Genomic DNA, 16,306 nt, shown 5'->3' on the forward strand with positions numbered 1-16,306 from the left:
GTCTATTGGTAAAATAAATTAAATCAATTATTTAAAAAATAATTATGTATATTAAAATAAAAATTGGAATACATAAATGGTTATTAAAACAATAATATAAATTTCTCCACAATTTAATTTACATTTTATTTTAATATAATATTAAATCCCTATTATCTAAAGAAATACATTTTATAAACGGGTACATAAAAAATATATTTAAAACCTGGTTACAAAGTAAATTTAATATACAAAAATAATAACTATTAATTATAGAATTATTATGATGAAAACATATGAATTAAAAAATGTAGTATGGTTAGTTTTTATAATTCTTGAGAAGTGTGAAAAGGATGTTGAAGATCTTCAAAATCCAACATTCTTGTTTCTGTATTTAGAGTATTTGCAGCATCATGAAGTGGTTCAAATTGTTCTAGGCTCTTGATAAATTCTTCAGTTGATGTAGGGACAAGGGTCATGTCATTTGAGAAAACTTCATAAACTCCATGACTCATGAATACATGTGGTTGAGAGACACTGACTGTAGATGTTGAGGAAGGATAACCTAAAATCATTTAAAAATTATAAATAAGTAAGTTTTTAAAAAGGCAGCATATTTGGGTTGGGGAGATCATTAGGAATTATTATAACTAAATAAAACTTTGATAAAAAAAAAAAATTAATGTAAATCGTTTTTTAGACAGTCAATGTGTTATTCGTTTTTTGTGTTTTTAAGGATAAACAAAAATGGTAATGTATGTATTTCATTAACTTTCTAAGTTGGAATAATTTACTGAACATTTTAACAGGTCAAATTTAAAATATTGTAAACAAAAAAACAGAAATAAAAAAAAAACTGAAGAAAATCTGCAAAATTACAGCTAGTTAAAAAAATGTGTCTAACATTAATCTTTTGGTTCCCTTAGTTAAATGTTACCTACATAAAAAGTAAGTCCTAAAATTACACCTAAAGAAGAGAAATAAGGAAAAATATTCTACCCTTCTTTAGTTTCAATGTGAAACTACTGAAAATGTTAGATTAATACATACCAATCAAAGGTACACTCGTCTCCAGATGGTCAGTCATCGTCCGTAGCCTTTCAGACACAAGTCCATCGACACTTTCCAATGCCGCTTGATTTTCGTCACACATCATTGATTCTTCCATACTTGAACTTAACAAGAAATCAACCTTTGATGTTTGGCTATCGAACATATTCAAGTGAATAGGACTAGAATGGATTGGAGTTTGCGATATAGGAACTTTAAGACTAATAGCTTGGCCAGGGTTTTCGGTCCATACATCATTTTGCCGAGGTATTTCATAAACGTTATTAGGAAAATTATGTAAACTATACGTGCCTTTGGGTAAACTCATAAGTTGTCCTAATGTATCATCAACAAACTGAAACATACAAAATCAACCATAGTTAACTAAACTTATAAAAGGGGAAAAAATATACATTTTTAACAGTGTTATTTATATTAATATATTACCATTTTAGTATTATCAGGAGCGTTTAATTCACAATCTGGTATTTGTGTGAGCATTTTTGATAAGTTTCTTAAATTTATAATAATTGTATTTAATTCTTTAGAAAACATTTGTAAATTTCCATTATCTAAATTGCTTGCTAATAAATCCCAGGGAGAAATAGTTCCAGTTAATGATTTCAATATATTTGTTTTTTTTATATGTTTCATAATCTGTAAATAAAGCATACACAATGCGTTACTCATATTATTTTATGCAGTGAAAAAGGCGTCAAATTCCCACAGACTGCGTAACAGACCTAAAGCTTGATTGAAGAGCAATCAAAGAAATTCACATAAACGATAAAATGTTTAATTAATATCTTACTACTTCATGAAATACACAGTTCTAAGTTATGTTAATATTAATCATAATTTGTTGTGTATCAAAATTATATATAATATTTACCTGTTTTAAGTGGCCTGTTAAATTTTTTTTCGATTTCATAAATCCACATTTATGGTTTTTAAAAGTTTCAGTTTGTGTATGTGATTCCTTTTTACCGTTAATGTTATTATCTATCAAATATAATATTTATCGATTAATTTATAAAAATTATTACTCGTTTCTATTTAAAAAAGTGTAAATTTTAAGAAGAATGTAACAGAATAAGTTAACACTATTTATGAATATTATGGATACAATATAATACTATGGTTCATAATAACAAATCAATTATATTAGGAAGTATACCATTAATTGGATGCTTATTGAATTCTTCAAAAATGTCTTGAAATTCAGATTCTATACTATGCTGGTCATTGGTATTGACTTTATGAGAAGGAAATTTTTCTAGATGTTCTTGCATTCTTTTGTGTCCTAAATATGTTTTATGACATCCTCCACACACAAAATCGGATTTGACATTGTATTTTACTTTTTTTCTTCCAAGAATATCTGAATAATAACATTTTAAATTCAATCAAAATCTATATCCACGCATAACAGATTTATGATTTATTTACCATCATTATCAACTATGGGGTGCAATTTCTTAGGCGGTTCTTTAACTATTTTTCCATTTAATAAATGCTTAGGAGGTTTAGATAAACGACCACACTTTGTAGTCAATGAACATTCAATAACCTGTAAGAAAAATTAAAAAAAGATAAATTTAAAATTCTTTTCAAATAATTTTAATTAAAATAACTTCTTTTTCGGGCTGCATGGCTTCTTCTGGTTTCGATTTATTTTCATTTAGATCATGGTCATCTTTACGAGGCCGTCCTCTTTTAGGCGTCATGGGTTTTATATTTTCGGTTAGTAAATCTGATGGACTTAATAGGCTAAAAACAAAACAAAATTTGGATTATATATATATACATATATATATATATAATAGCAAATACAACTAATTTTAAATTAGTTAATACAAATTAAATTGCGTGTATAAAAAGTAAAATTTTACTTACTGAAAAATTACATTAGTATTTGTACTTGCATCATACTTTTCTACTTTCTTGTTTTTATTGGAAATATCTTCATCACTAAGTAAAGATGCATAATCACAAACCATTTTTTTTGAAATGACCTTATTTTTAGATCTAAAAACAGTTTAAATGAATGTTAAATTACATAGTTATTTTATGCAATTTTATAGGTTCCTTAAACTACTGATATGATCAACTAATATATTTTATTAAACAAATTAAACAGCTCTACATGAGGTTATTACATCTCGACTATTACACTGATATAGAAAATAGGTATAAAGCCAATTAATTTAATTTAGCAAAACCAGATTGAAGAATGAAGTTAATGGTGGTTTTGTTAACTAATATATTATTAGGAGAAGTATGAATGTTTAAAAAGAAATTTAATTTGTAAAATAATTAAAAATTTTAATTATAAAGAAAGGTTATGTTATTTTGTATAATAATATGTCTAGGTATAAGTTGAATATATTAAAAAAAAATGCCTATGTATTGGTTTGACATTTCCTTTAATAATAAAATGTATACTAGCTTTATCATGAGAAATCTAGAATCAATACAAGTATAATAGTTCAGTCAATTGTTATGTTAGTGTGGCTAACCTATCCATATAACATTAAATATTTAAATCTAGTGTTTAAGATAATAGTATTGACTAACTTACAATAAAACTGATTTGGAATTATTAGCTGATAGTCCATGCTTTCTTTTTATCTTTGTCAGTGGCCTGATTTCCTTATATTTATTGTTTTGGATATTACTTATTTGTGTATCAAGTATATTTAGTTCTGGATTATGTTGTTCTATTGAAGGAACATAAAAATTGAATGATGGTGTTTGGCTTGATGCTAATTGAATAGGAACTTCTATACTAGCTTCCTCTGTCAATTCCGGAACTACGTTTATAACATAAACAGGATAATTTTCCATACTCGGCAAGTCCATATTCTAAAAAAAAAAAAATAAGTACATTTACAATACATAATTTTTAAAAATAAAAAATAAATTATTGAATAAGCCTTTTCAATACCAATTGAATGTCATTTTACTATGACATTCAAGTTAAAATATAAATACGCTCACCAAAAAATAAATAGGGGTTGCCATTTAAAAATCTAGTTCATATGGTTTACTCACATAGGAGATGGGGGTATATGTGTTTGAAAATATATTAAGCTTAGTTCAACTAATAATTATAAAAGTGTGAAATTGTTTTACTTAAAAGTCTAACATCTTTGGTTTTTAAAAAAGAAAATTATGCTACCTACAATTAAATTAATTATTATATACAAAAATATTATATTATTATTATTATTTTATACAAAAATGCATATCCATAACAGTTACCTGAACAACCTTTGTTTATTTTTTGTCTTCATAGTTTTTGATATACTTCTCAGAATAATTGACATATTAATAATTTCTACGGTGAACATTTATTAAACGAATCCACTATAATGGTAAGTTACAAGTATACTACATTATATATGTATTGAATTTGTTATTCAAATGTTCTTTTTGGCCGCTAGGTATCTTTTAAGTAGGTATATATATTTGCAATTACAATAGGTTACAACATTATTACTACATTCAATCATTAATAATAATCTATACAATATCACTAAGTAAAAATAGTCCAAAACTTAGCGGTTTTCATTCTCTATTATCCTCATGTTATTTTATGACGAAGGACGTATAAATTATTTATTTTAAGTCTTGCTTCCTCTAAAAAAGTCTTGTTTTGAATCTCAGGCGTCAAAAAAAATCATTCCGCTTTTCAACAACGTATTGGTGAAAAAATTCTTTCAGTCCCAACAGACAAAAAGCGGTTTATTTCGTGGTACTAAAGCCCCAAAACCAACTTCTGTCGGTGTAGTGCTCGCCATCGGCAAAAAATGCAAACAGGTAATATCATCATATGTCCTTAATTAGTTAAGGTTATTATTGTACGGTAATAACTATATAAACGTTAAGAATAATCATGATTTTCATTTGAATATAGTTATTTTTAGAACTTTTTATCTCTTTAAACATTTGAAAATGTACCTTTCGATATTTATTTAGGTACAACATTTTTGTTATTTAAATGTTATATGCAAAGAATTGTTAATTTTTTTTCATGTTGATGGAAATATATTTTTTTTTTACATTTTTATTAAAAAAATTTAAGTATTTGCTTGTTTTAGGAGCCAGGAAATCATTTCAAGGTCGGTGATAAGGTATACTTGACAGACCTCTACAACGGGAAAAAAGTGAACATTGAAGATGTGGAATATGCACTCTTTATGTACAAGGACATCGATCTTCTTGGTGTGATTGAAGATCATGTAAGCAACAAAGAAACGCCAGCTAACAGTCAAGGTCTTACTGAAAAAGACTACGATAATGTTGAAGGCATTGAAGCATTAAGAACTGTGAACTAGTACTGTTATTTCTAAACTAATTCTGTTTAAAAACCAAAAAAATATTTGACTTAATAAAATAAAATGTACATAAAGATTTAAAAATAATATTCGTATTGTTACACAAGCCTAAGCGGTCTGTTAAGTATACCCTCAGGAACACCGGAACAACGGAGGTAGTAGGGGCAATAAATCTAAGGGAATAATTTCGTAAGGCTTATGTCCCCACGGTTCCACAGCGAAAAAAAGCTTATAATTAAAAAATCATTCAGATTTAATACACATAATCAGTGGGTTTAAAGTGTTTTCAACTTTAATATTACTCTCAGAGTTCTTCATGGATCGTCAGTGAGTTAAATGACTAGACGATCAGTCCTCAAATGTCTCATACGATCTTCCTGGATTTCGAAAAAAGGCTCTCCAGTCTTTGCGTCAGTTTCTGGCTCAACAAATGAGGATATAATGCGCACTATAAATGACCTTCGAAAAACTCAGAAGAATATGATAGCCCAGAATAAATATCTAAGCGATGAGTTAAAAACTCGATTAAATGATTCGACCTCATGTTTTATTGAGATTACTGCTGAAATTTCTAACCTAAGAAGTAAAGTTATTTCTCTGGATAATAGGATACTGACGCTTGAGTGGGGTCCATCTACTCCTTCTACTATCCCACCTTGGTTCACAACCAAACTAAGAAAACTAGTGTTCTTAAAGCATCAAGCAAACGTTAAGAATAATTTATTCCTTTGATATATCCAAAAATCATCCACGTGAGGTTATTAGTCTGTCGCCAGCTAAACGTATAGCGGCTCCTGTACATTTTTACAATAGAGCCGCCCAATAACAAAAATTTATTATTATTTAGTAGTTATTTTTATTTATTTAGTAGGTACTTACTGGAAATAAAAAAAAGTCTTCTTTAAATAGCTTGGCAATATTGTGGCGGATCACAAATATTTAGGTAAGTATTATTATTAGTATTAATACTAATAATTTTTAGTTTTATTAAGATCATATTAAAAACCGGGTAGAAACTTCAAACTAGAAAATAGAAATAAAAACCAATTGCTTATCACATACACATATAATCACAAAATAAGTAATAACAAAAATAACAGAGTAATTCATTTATTCTGTGATACAATCACTAAATGTGTTTTCTGATAAAATACAGTGTACTCGAAATGTTATCACTTATCTGATATAACTGAAGACACTGTACTTTAGAGTTTAGATGTTGCCAGAAAATAAATGAATAGGTACAAAAGTAAAAACTAAAACCTAAACCGTCGATATTATACTAACATCGAATGCTATTTACTTGAAAGTTATAATAGTAAATAATTACCATATTGTAATATACAAAATAATACTGTTGTAACTTATAATATGATGTACCAATTTACTTAAATTTAAAGTTTTAACTTCTTGTTTCCGCCACCACTAAGCACTGATCGCTGAACCAAGTACTAAAATCGTACAATCTAATACCAATTATCATTTACCAATCTTGATTACAAAACTAATTGATAAAAATTACATTGGTTATTTGTTATTTACTAATTTATAAATCTAACTAAAATTAACTCAAAGTAGCAGGCGATATTACATACTAGTAGATATTTGTCTTTTAATCTATTCAAACTAATTCTTAAAAATAAACTTTTGTATTATGGATTTATTGGGATCAATAATGAAGTCGATGGAAAAACCACCGACAATAGATACTAAGGAAAAAATAAAACAAAAAAGTTAGTATTGTTGTATATTGTAATAAATGCATTTGATAAACAGCGAAGGAAAATATATTCTAGTTTAATATTTTTATTATTGTTAAATTTGATTTTTAGAAGCTCAAGAAGCGTATTTAAAACAGCAAAACAAAGAAAAGGCTAGAATTGTGCAATTCCGTGAAGAAGTAATATACATTTCCCAATATATTATAAAAAAAAAAATAGGTTTAAATTAATTAAAAAAGTTTATTTGGTTAAATATATTGGAGTTGATAGTTCAATTTACTATTTATAGTATTTATTTTGACTGATTAATGGGCATTATTTAAATTCCTAATATTGTTTTCTACCTTATTTTATCACCTTATGGACACCGAGTAATGATGAAAAATAATAAACTATTTATGTTTACTTAATCATGTGCTATTAAATTATATATTTTTCATTTGAAAGAGAGTTGCAGCTAATAAATTGTTGCATGTTATAGACGGAGAAAAAAGTGACAAAATTTGCTCAAGATGATCTGCAGACAAGATTTAAATTCCCTCCATTAGATCAAGTGCTACGAAATATAGTGTAAAATATAATGTTTGATTATTCACATAGTCATAGATTGGGGATTTATACTGGAAAACTATAGTATAATTATATAGTAATGAAAGAGCAACCATAATTTTTTTATGGTGGTTGCAATTAATTACGTCTTATTGAGTAACGCAAAAAACACTTATAAATCCAACTGGTTTGGAATGTCTCGACTTTCCGTTGACGCTCTACCTAAAATTGCTCGTTTCAACTTGCCAACGAAAAACAACACAATTCAGTCACTTAATATAAACAAAAGGCTGAAGTGTTTTTTTTTTAAATGTGCTGTTTATTGCAAAGCCTTTAGCTATTCACCCAATCTTTTCAAATGTGTATTTGAAGTCTAACTGTAATTGCATTATAAATAAATATAACTGTGTTAAATAATTTAGACGTGAAATCGCTGAAGATGCAGGTATGTTAGCGTATTCATTTGGAGAAGAAGAAGTTGATCGGTATATCATAGTATTTAAGAAAGATTCACTGCCTTGCGAAGATGAATTAAATGCATTAAGAAATGGTCAAGAATGGAACGAAGACATTGCTAAAAGACTTGTAGCTCAAGTAATGTTATATAATATAACTTAAATAAATGTATATATTTATAGTATAATTTTACACTAAATAAAATAATAGCCTTTATAAAATATATTTAAAATTTGCATATGTATATTATATAAGTTTGGTTCTCTTTTACAGAGAGAACAAGAGAAGATAGAAGAATTGCTGGACGAACAAAAACGTATGTTGCAAAAAAGAACAAACCAAGATAAGCCTAAGTACAATTATAAGGAAAAGTATCAGCACTTGGTTGGTATGGAAGCGGCGGAACAGGCAGCACGAAAAACTGAGACAAATAAAACATATGGATTTGGTTAGTTCAAATACCATATAGTATACAGTATACAATGCTGCTAACGATACTCAATAAAATTAGATTAAAGTATATAGTCAAAATAGGTTTGAAAACGAATCCAATAACTCACGAAAACTTCCAAGTTACTTAACACAGTTTTATTGAGACCCTTAAACATTGATACTTATCAATCATATTTTAAACATGTTTTTTTCTTCAAAATAAATAGCACTTGTTTGTTGATTAATATATAATTTTCATTTGATTAGTACCCAGTGAAAACAAGAAAGATTTAAGATCCATTGAACAAACTCTAGCAGATATACGTGAAAAGAAGCGCATGAAACTAGAAACTGAAAGTGCTAAGAACCAATCAGAATGAGTTAGATGCCGCAACAAACTTCACCTATGTAATTTCTACACAACATAAATATTTCCAATTAAAGGAAATTTTAGTTTGGAAATATTTTCATAATCATTTATTACATAAACTAAATAACGGTGACTAATGATCTTGGATTCAATAAAAAATGTAATATTTTGATTTTATAGAAAAAACTAACATAATTCATAATGTATAAAGAACAGTGAACCCATAATTGTCATTCGTAATATTAAAAATAATGTTAACACTTATCACTGCACTTATTAGTTATTATTTACTGACATAAAAGTTGCAAGCTTCGCTTTACTTAAAGTATTTCTTTAAAATCAATTTACTAATCTTTGTACTTCTTTTTTTTTATAAATAACTTGTATTTCTATTAATTTGTACTTTGATTGATTTAGTAAAAATAAAAATACTTTTTATGATACTCGCATAAGTATTTTATCTGTTAAATCAAACAACAAATAAAAATTACTCTACTTTATTATTCGACATAACAATATTGTAATTATAAACATGTGTACTAAAAATGTATATTAAAAGTTTTTCATTACTCATCTAACCTATACCTATACCTATCTAGGACGATTTGACAAATTAATTAAGTCATAGTAATTACCCTAAATGTATAGTTTATATAATATAATTCAGTGAATGATGTACTATTTACTAAATTTTAGAAAACATTCTAATGACATCAAACTAACCAAAAGTTTAGGTTGTTGTTGTCGATATGTCGTAAAAATAGCAAATCAAAAAATTATCTTCTTTCAAGTAGTTACTACAGACTAAAAGAAAAAAAATAGTCATTAATTTTAACGATATTCAATTACACGTAAAACATAAGACTTTCAAATGGGAATCTAATTCATAAAAATTAAGGCATTATTCCTGATGTTTTTTTTTTATAAGTGTTGTCGTTATAAATCAATTCTATTAAAGTTATGTCTATCTACAAAAGATAAATCTAAATAATAAATTTATAATTTATAATAACGTATTTACATGGAGTCGTTTTTTAAAATTTTAGCAAGCAATTTTCATAATAAGTAATAATACACATTTTTCGCTACATTAATGACAATTATTAAATATTCTTAATTCTTGGATCTGTAACAGTTCTAAAAACGTATAGACCTATTGTTTGCAACAATTATGTACTTACTTATTGGTATTATAAACTAAATACACTATTATACCGTACAAATTATATTATCATAGTTATTTTTAATTATTACACTCATTTTTATTCACATAGTATTTTGAATTTCCCTCGTTATTTGTTGGTATAGTGATAAAACCATTAAGTGGTGATAAGAATCCAACACTTTTAATCTCCTTGACATTTATGTGATGTTTACAAAAACCTAACCTCACTCTGAACGAGTCCCTATCTTTTATGTGGTGCCGTTTCGCCAGTCTCCGACCTCCGTTATGTTCTTCTAGTTTTCGCGTCTTCTTCGGTAATTGAACGTTGTCAAAATGGTAAGTTTTTATCCGTTCTAATCCAATTAATTGTTCAACCATCACAAAATGTTATAATAAATAACAAGGAACAATGAATATTATTTTTATATAAATCTATAAATTTAAAATTACGAGGTTACTTAAAATTGCTGAATTTGATAATCATTCGAACGACCAATTAATTGCTTAAAATGAAATATATAGACCAACACGGTCGGTACAGTTTTTTATTTATTGTTCTCGAGGGGGTTTAATTGATTTAGATTTTCAATTTAATTGGTGAAATTCGTATTTCGCATTTTATCGACCATCGGCTGATGTTGTGTTGGTGGGTGAACCAAATTAGGGATAATGATTAATATGTTATGTTTTGTCTAGGCTAGAGGTCCCAAGAAGCATTTGAAGCGTTTAAATGCGCCCAAGGCATGGATGTTGGACAAATTGGGAGGTGTGTTTGCACCGCGCCCAAGCACTGGTCCACACAAGTTACGTGAATCGTTACCGCTTTTGATTTTCTTGCGTAATCGTCTCAAGTATGCGCTTACTGGTGCTGAAGTTACCAAGATTGTCATGCAAAGATTGATCAAGGTAGACGGCAAAGTGCGCACCGATCCCAACTATCCAGCTGGCTTCATGGGTTAGTATACATATATATATATATATATATATATACCATTAACTAATGACTATAGATATTAATTATGAAGTGTTCTTAAAACTAAACTTGATACTTGGTACTTGATGGTTATTTTTCATTTATTGCTGGAAGTTGGCGTTGAAAAAATCAATAATTTATAAACCTCTACATTTTATATTTATTTAATGTTTTCATAGAATAGATAGATTATATTATGTTTTATTTACAAAATAACCTAATAATAATAAAATACTACTAATTTTATGTTAAAATTCTCTCAAGATGTAAATGATGGGAAATTGTATTTGGGGATAAATTTTGCTATGGAATTTAATTGGAGATTAATATATTTAGTTAAGTTATTATTTTACTTTTAAAAATTTCGTCAGCTAGGGACTGTTGTTGGGTTGGCAAGTAAACAGATTTGGGTTGTGGTTTTATGGCCAATGTAGGCAGTTGTACATTTTTTCTTGAAGTCTCGTATGAATTAATGTTTATTTGTGATGACTGGGTAAATATATTTGTATCTGCATAAAAATGCATTTGAAACAATTTGAATTAATTTGATTTTTTTTACCTAATATAAAACTTAATTACCCTTAACACATTATTATGATTTTCTTAAGGTTTTTTTTTTAACAATCTAGCTATCATCTGATGTTACTAGCTATAACGGTTGTTTGAAGGTACCTAACTATACATGTTTGAAAATATCACATACTACCTTTAACTATAAAAATAAAATTGTATTAATTATAACTCGCATATAGTTTTTTTTGTAAATAAATGATATTTTCTATTATAGACGTTATTTCCATTCAAAAGACTGGTGAGCACTTCAGGTTGATCTATGATGTCAAAGGTCGTTTCACCATCCACAGAATCACACCAGAAGAGGCTAAAGTAATTCAATTAAATTTTATGCTCATTTATTATAATAAACAACAATTGATTTAACTGTACTGTTTTTGTTTTTAGTATAAGTTGTGTAAGGTAAAGAGAGTTCAAACAGGACCTAAAGGTGTACCATTTTTGACTACACACGATGGGCGCACAATCCGTTATCCAGACCCGAACGTTAAGGTTAATGACACAATTAGGTACGATATTGCATCATCCAAAATCTTAGACCACATCCGATTTGAAACTGGTAAGTAATTTTGTAAAAACGTAGTATTACTATCTTGTCTAATTTACGTATTTTTACTGTATAGGTAATTTATGTATGATAACTGGAGGTCGTAACTTGGGGCGTGTTGGTATTGTTACCAACCGGGAAAGGCATCCAGGATCTTTTGATATTGTTCATATTAAGGATGCTAACGAACATATCTTTGCTACCAGGTATGTTGAATAGAATTAATTACACAACAGTATATTAATTATCTAGCATATATATTGGATAGACACTAGGGTTTTCTTTTAATATGAAGTTAGATTCCTTTTTCAAATTAATTATAGTTAAATAGTTTCAGACACCTTTATCCACACTTTCTCTTTTTTTTAAATTGGCCACCTGTTTTTGTTAACTTTTTTTTTAATAGTAACTTATTTTATTACAGTACCATCAAAACGACAATGTTTGTCGTATAATATTTTTTTTTTAGTGTAATCAAAATTTTAAGACAATGATCACATGAGCCTCTTTTAAATGGTGTGTTCTACAGCGATAACAGCCAGGTGTCTATAATGCTACCGAATTGTGGCTGTGTAAAACAGCAGTCCATATCTCCTAATAGCTTTTCCATCAGAAAAGCTTCTCAAAAATACTGTTCGGTGGTTCAGTGTGAAATAGCCCTATAATAGTCAAATAAATAAACTACCAATGAAGGCTACTATACTTATAAATGTACACTGATAATTTTTTTTTCTTATGTTGACAAACATTACCCATTACAAACCCCTTAGTAAATACAGGTTAGGGCGTCTGACTTCGTAATATTTCAAAGTTAATCAAATTTCTAGCTTTGTTAAACCATGTTTGCACTAATTTTTCAATATATTAGGTTTAAATATGTTATTATTCTGGTTTATAATAATTTAATAATAACAATTATTGTTTATAGGTTGAACAATGTATTCATTATTGGTAAGGGCCAAAAGAATTACATTTCGTTGCCAAGGAGTAAGGGAGTGAAATTGACCATTGCTGAAGAACGTGACAAGCGCTTGGCTGCTAAGTCTAAGACTAGCAGACGTTAATTGTTTGTGTTTGCATCATCATGTAATTTGAATAAATGACATTTATTTAAACTGAGTTTTATCTATAGATTTCCCTTTCTGTATCAACGGCTATATTTACCCTTAAAAAACCACCACTTATAAAAATGAGTAGAGGACAGGTGTACGCTACAATTTTTGATAAAAAGTTAGAGTACTCAGTCCCCCTACCTCCAATTCACACTGAGTACATAGAAAATGTATGTAAATTGTCAAAACAATGTGAGGTACCTTGTATAACACATAACATAAATTAAACCATTTAGGTTATTATTCTGTTAATTATTACTCCAAAATTACTTGAATATTTATTTATTTCTGTTAATCAGGACGCCAAAATAGATTAGGTAATCAAAGTTCTTTAACTAATTAATTTATATTAGTTTAAAACATAGGCAGATGGTTCTGTGACCATTTTTAACATTTAATTATTAAACAATTGTAATAATTCCTAATTAGGATTTAATGTAATTCCTATTTTAGATACTTACATACCAAGTTTTTATTTATTTAGGTATACATTTAGTTTGAACGATCAAATTAACTTAGTTTTATATTTGTATCTGGAGTCGATGTGTAACACATAAATATATAGAGATAAAACAAACATTTAATACGGTCCGTAAAGTATATTTTGATATTTACAGTTTTTTATTGTTAAAAAATGAAAAATGGTCCTCTACTAATTCATAGCATAAAAAAAATAACTTATTTAAAGTAAATAAATAATAATAAATAAATAAATTACTTGTACTTTTTTTATCTAGAAAAAATCAAAAAGTTATGTTAAGGGGCCCATACACCTGCATATTTTTGGTCGAAAACAACTCATTCTAATTCAAACGTACTGTTCCTAAGATTACACCGATTAAGGTTTTGAACAAATATATCGGTTCTTCAAAACATTTTCAAGGCATAGGTCGTGGCACAATTTTAAAATTATTTTCAGTTAATTAATTATTTTAGATGAAAAAAGTTAAAAATTGCATTTTTGTATAATGAAATAATTAACTGAAAATAATTTTAAAATTGTGCCACGACCGATGCCTTGAAAATGTTGTAAAGAATTCAAATGTTTTTAAAAATTTAATTCGATGTATTCTTAAGGATAGTACGTTTGAAGACTGAAGTAGAAACATGAGATTTTGTACAAAAATAGATCCTATATGCGTTATAAAAGTTTGAAAAAAAATCATCAAAATGGAAAGTTCTTTCCTATTGTAATATGTATGTTTAAAAATTTTAGCTTTGTGTTAAGAATTATCGAAAAATTGTCTATACAATGCGCCTAATAAATGCTAGTGAAGAGGCCCCTTAAAATGTACGAGGAAAGTTGAAATTAAAAGTCGATTTTATTTAAAAGCAAACCCATAAAATGAAGAGGACAATTAAAAATGTGGGCTTTTTTTTTATCTGTATACATTGTAACTTTTTTAATACTGGACCAATTCCTTTGAGTAGCAACTCTATAAATTACAAATTTTATCTAGTTGGTACTTTAGGGAGTTAAAGTCGAAAAAGTTTACTTCTTCACAGTCGAAATTTGAAAAAAAAACCGTACGAGTTTTTAATTAGAACTTTAACTGGCTATACTTTCGAGAAAAAGAGTCGGATCGAGTTGAAATTTATAAGAAATATTTATTTGGTGCCCGCACACGTCAGTTGTATCAAATTTAAATTAAATCCATCCCTACCCCCCTAGAGGGGCTTCAAGTTTTTTATTTTTTTTAGTGATTTTATTCAATTTTATCACTTTTATTTATAATAATTCCTCTAGACCTGTGACCTCTCCGTTCCCTCGTTGCTTTGATTCTATTATGCCTATACTCTACTGTACTAGTCCTCTCGTATAAAATCACTTTCAATTTAACGCTTTGATGCTTATTTGTAAATACAGAACCTCAATTTAATACTTTCTAACTTTGCTGGTTTATACTGTGCTTGGTTTGGACTGTACTGGCTTGAAAATACTTACTACCGATTTGCATCGAAGCGTTTTTTCGAAAGTGATTTTATCACTTTCAGATTTAAAAATTCCTGTAAACCTATGACCTCCCCGTCCCCACTATACCCTGACCCCACTGTACTGTTTTTTTTTAATAACAGTTAGATTGAAAGGATACATATAATTGAATACATATTAATATAATTGAACAACCAGATACAAAAAAAATTACATTAAACAGTCATCTGGCGTAGACAACTTATCATCAATATGAGAAAGAAATGTCCTCGTGACATCTAAGCGCATGTCTTTGAAAATATCTCGGAGAATGTCCAAAAAGTCTTTCACATTGTACAGGGGGTCAACGTTGTATAGTTCAAAGCTTTTAAAACTAAGTTCATAAATGGTTTCATTAACATAAATTGATAAAGTATCTATCTCTGAGCACTCCAGCAAAGAACACATCGATTCAATTTTTGTCATTAATTCAAATGTTGTTTTGGTTGTATCTCCATTTTTATTGGCGATCTCTTCGATAGTGTTCAATAAGTACTTCAGGTTGGAATCGTCTTGGATTACTAACATCTGGTTATAGTCGTTGAGTAAGGTAATCAATTTTGTCGCGTAGCTCAATTTCTGTTTTTTGTCTGATATTTTTTCTATATGCAGGTATTGTTCCCAATAACATTTAATCATAATGGTATTTAAAAAATTCTTATGCAACGTGAAGTACGATTTGATTTTTTTATAGTGGTCCACGGTCACGTCAAACTCTGACCAAATACTTTCCCAAGATCTTTGAAAGGTTAGGCTTGTGGCGACATGTGTTCCTAAATCTACAAATCTGGTATGGCCTTCCAATAATCGTTTGTTCCCAGGGTCCAAAGTTTCCATAAAAAGAGTTTCCGGTTCCAACACATCAATTATCTTCACGGGGCTATAAAATGTGGAATGGTTTCTCTTTACCATAGATTTTATGTTGGCCGCTGTAGGCTCTATCCACTTGCCGTACAGACTATTTTTGTTATCTTTGGGACAATTATATTTTTGCAAGTCGTTCTCCAGTGAGTTAATAACGTTTCCATGTGTAGTCTTTACCTTCGTTTGTGTGATGTCGTCTTTCA

The 16,306-nt window shown here is 28.2% G+C and overlaps 4 protein-coding genes across 5 annotated transcripts; 3 read left to right on the forward strand and 1 right to left on the reverse strand.

Moving 5' to 3' along the window:
* Window positions 1–101: 101 nt before the first annotated feature.
* LOC126834604 (uncharacterized) lies at window positions 102–6,823 on the reverse strand. 2 transcript variants are annotated; one of them, XM_050566655.1, is made up of 11 exons: window positions 6,700–6,823; window positions 6,249–6,392; window positions 3,611–3,894; window positions 2,926–3,057; window positions 2,664–2,799; window positions 2,479–2,599; window positions 2,207–2,410; window positions 1,922–2,031; window positions 1,477–1,686; window positions 1,030–1,384; window positions 102–544 (listed from the first exon to the last, which is right to left on the reverse strand). In XM_050566655.1, the coding sequence occupies exons 3-11, from the start codon at window positions 3,889–3,891 to the stop codon at window positions 306–308; spliced, it is 1,788 nt and encodes a 595-aa protein (XP_050422612.1). In that variant the 5' UTR covers window positions 3,892–3,894; window positions 6,249–6,392; window positions 6,700–6,823; the 3' UTR covers window positions 102–305. The 2 variants fall into 2 exon arrangements, with proteins under 2 accessions (XP_050422612.1, XP_050422614.1); XM_050566657.1 differs by lacking the exons at window positions 6,249–6,392; window positions 6,700–6,823 and adding an exon at window positions 4,294–4,949.
* On the forward strand, window positions 4,335–5,635 carry LOC126834606 (uncharacterized). Its single transcript, XM_050566659.1, has 3 exons — window positions 4,335–4,406; window positions 4,699–4,851; window positions 5,133–5,635. The coding sequence occupies exons 1-3, from the start codon at window positions 4,404–4,406 to the stop codon at window positions 5,367–5,369; spliced, it is 393 nt and encodes a 130-aa protein (XP_050422616.1). The 5' UTR covers window positions 4,335–4,403; the 3' UTR covers window positions 5,370–5,635.
* On the forward strand, window positions 6,609–9,223 carry LOC126834605 (sperm-associated antigen 7). The gene is made up of 6 exons (XM_050566658.1): window positions 6,609–7,102; window positions 7,202–7,269; window positions 7,572–7,660; window positions 8,062–8,233; window positions 8,369–8,543; window positions 8,795–9,223. Exons 1-6 carry the CDS (start codon window positions 7,024–7,026, stop codon window positions 8,905–8,907), a joined length of 696 nt encoding a protein of 231 aa, XP_050422615.1. The 5' UTR covers window positions 6,609–7,023; the 3' UTR covers window positions 8,908–9,223.
* A 1,056-nt stretch (window positions 9,224–10,279) lies between these two features.
* Window positions 10,280–13,270, forward strand: LOC126834692 (40S ribosomal protein S4). The gene is made up of 6 exons (XM_050566799.1): window positions 10,280–10,398; window positions 10,759–11,017; window positions 11,823–11,920; window positions 11,996–12,167; window positions 12,232–12,361; window positions 13,084–13,270. The coding sequence occupies exons 1-6, from the start codon at window positions 10,396–10,398 to the stop codon at window positions 13,217–13,219; spliced, it is 798 nt and encodes a 265-aa protein (XP_050422756.1). The 5' UTR covers window positions 10,280–10,395; the 3' UTR covers window positions 13,220–13,270.
* Window positions 13,271–16,306: the final 3,036 nt, after the last annotated feature.

Source organism: Adelges cooleyi, unplaced genomic scaffold, assembly GCF_023614345.1.
Source record: "Adelges cooleyi isolate 19-005CV unplaced genomic scaffold, UGA_ACOO_1.1 ACOO_flye_CR_arks_rails_tigmint_CR_PRNA_21, whole genome shotgun sequence".
NCBI lineage: Eukaryota > Metazoa > Arthropoda > Insecta > Hemiptera > Adelgidae > Adelges > Adelges cooleyi.

Bases quoted from the DNA above. Each gene is read 5' to 3' on its own strand.
- LOC126834604 (XM_050566655.1), bottom strand. From the start codon at position 3,891: ATGGACTTGCCGAGTATGGAAAATTATCCTGTTTATGTTATAAACGTA. The intron at 1,687-1,921 runs GTAAATATTATA...CTTTATTTACAG, and splicing joins TAACAGGCCACTTAAAACAG to ATTATGAAACATATAAAAAA. The intron at 1,385-1,476 runs GTAATATATTAA...TGTATGTTTCAG, and splicing joins CTCCTGATAATACTAAAATG to TTTGTTGATGATACATTAGG.
- LOC126834606 (XM_050566659.1), top strand. The intron at 4,852-5,132 runs GTAATATCATCA...TGCTTGTTTTAG, and splicing joins TCGGCAAAAAATGCAAACAG to GAGCCAGGAAATCATTTCAA.
- LOC126834605 (XM_050566658.1), top strand. From the start codon at position 7,024: ATGGATTTATTGGGATCAATAATGAAGTCGATGGAAAAACCACCGACA. The intron at 7,270-7,571 runs GTAATATACATT...TGCATGTTATAG, and splicing joins TTGTGCAATTCCGTGAAGAA to ACGGAGAAAAAAGTGACAAA. The intron at 7,661-8,061 runs GTAAAATATAAT...TAAATAATTTAG, and splicing joins CAAGTGCTACGAAATATAGT to ACGTGAAATCGCTGAAGATG.
- LOC126834692 (XM_050566799.1), top strand. The intron at 11,921-11,995 runs GTAATTCAATTA...TTTTGTTTTTAG, and splicing joins TCACACCAGAAGAGGCTAAA to TATAAGTTGTGTAAGGTAAA. The intron at 12,362-13,083 runs GTATGTTGAATA...TATTGTTTATAG, and splicing joins GAACATATCTTTGCTACCAG to GTTGAACAATGTATTCATTA.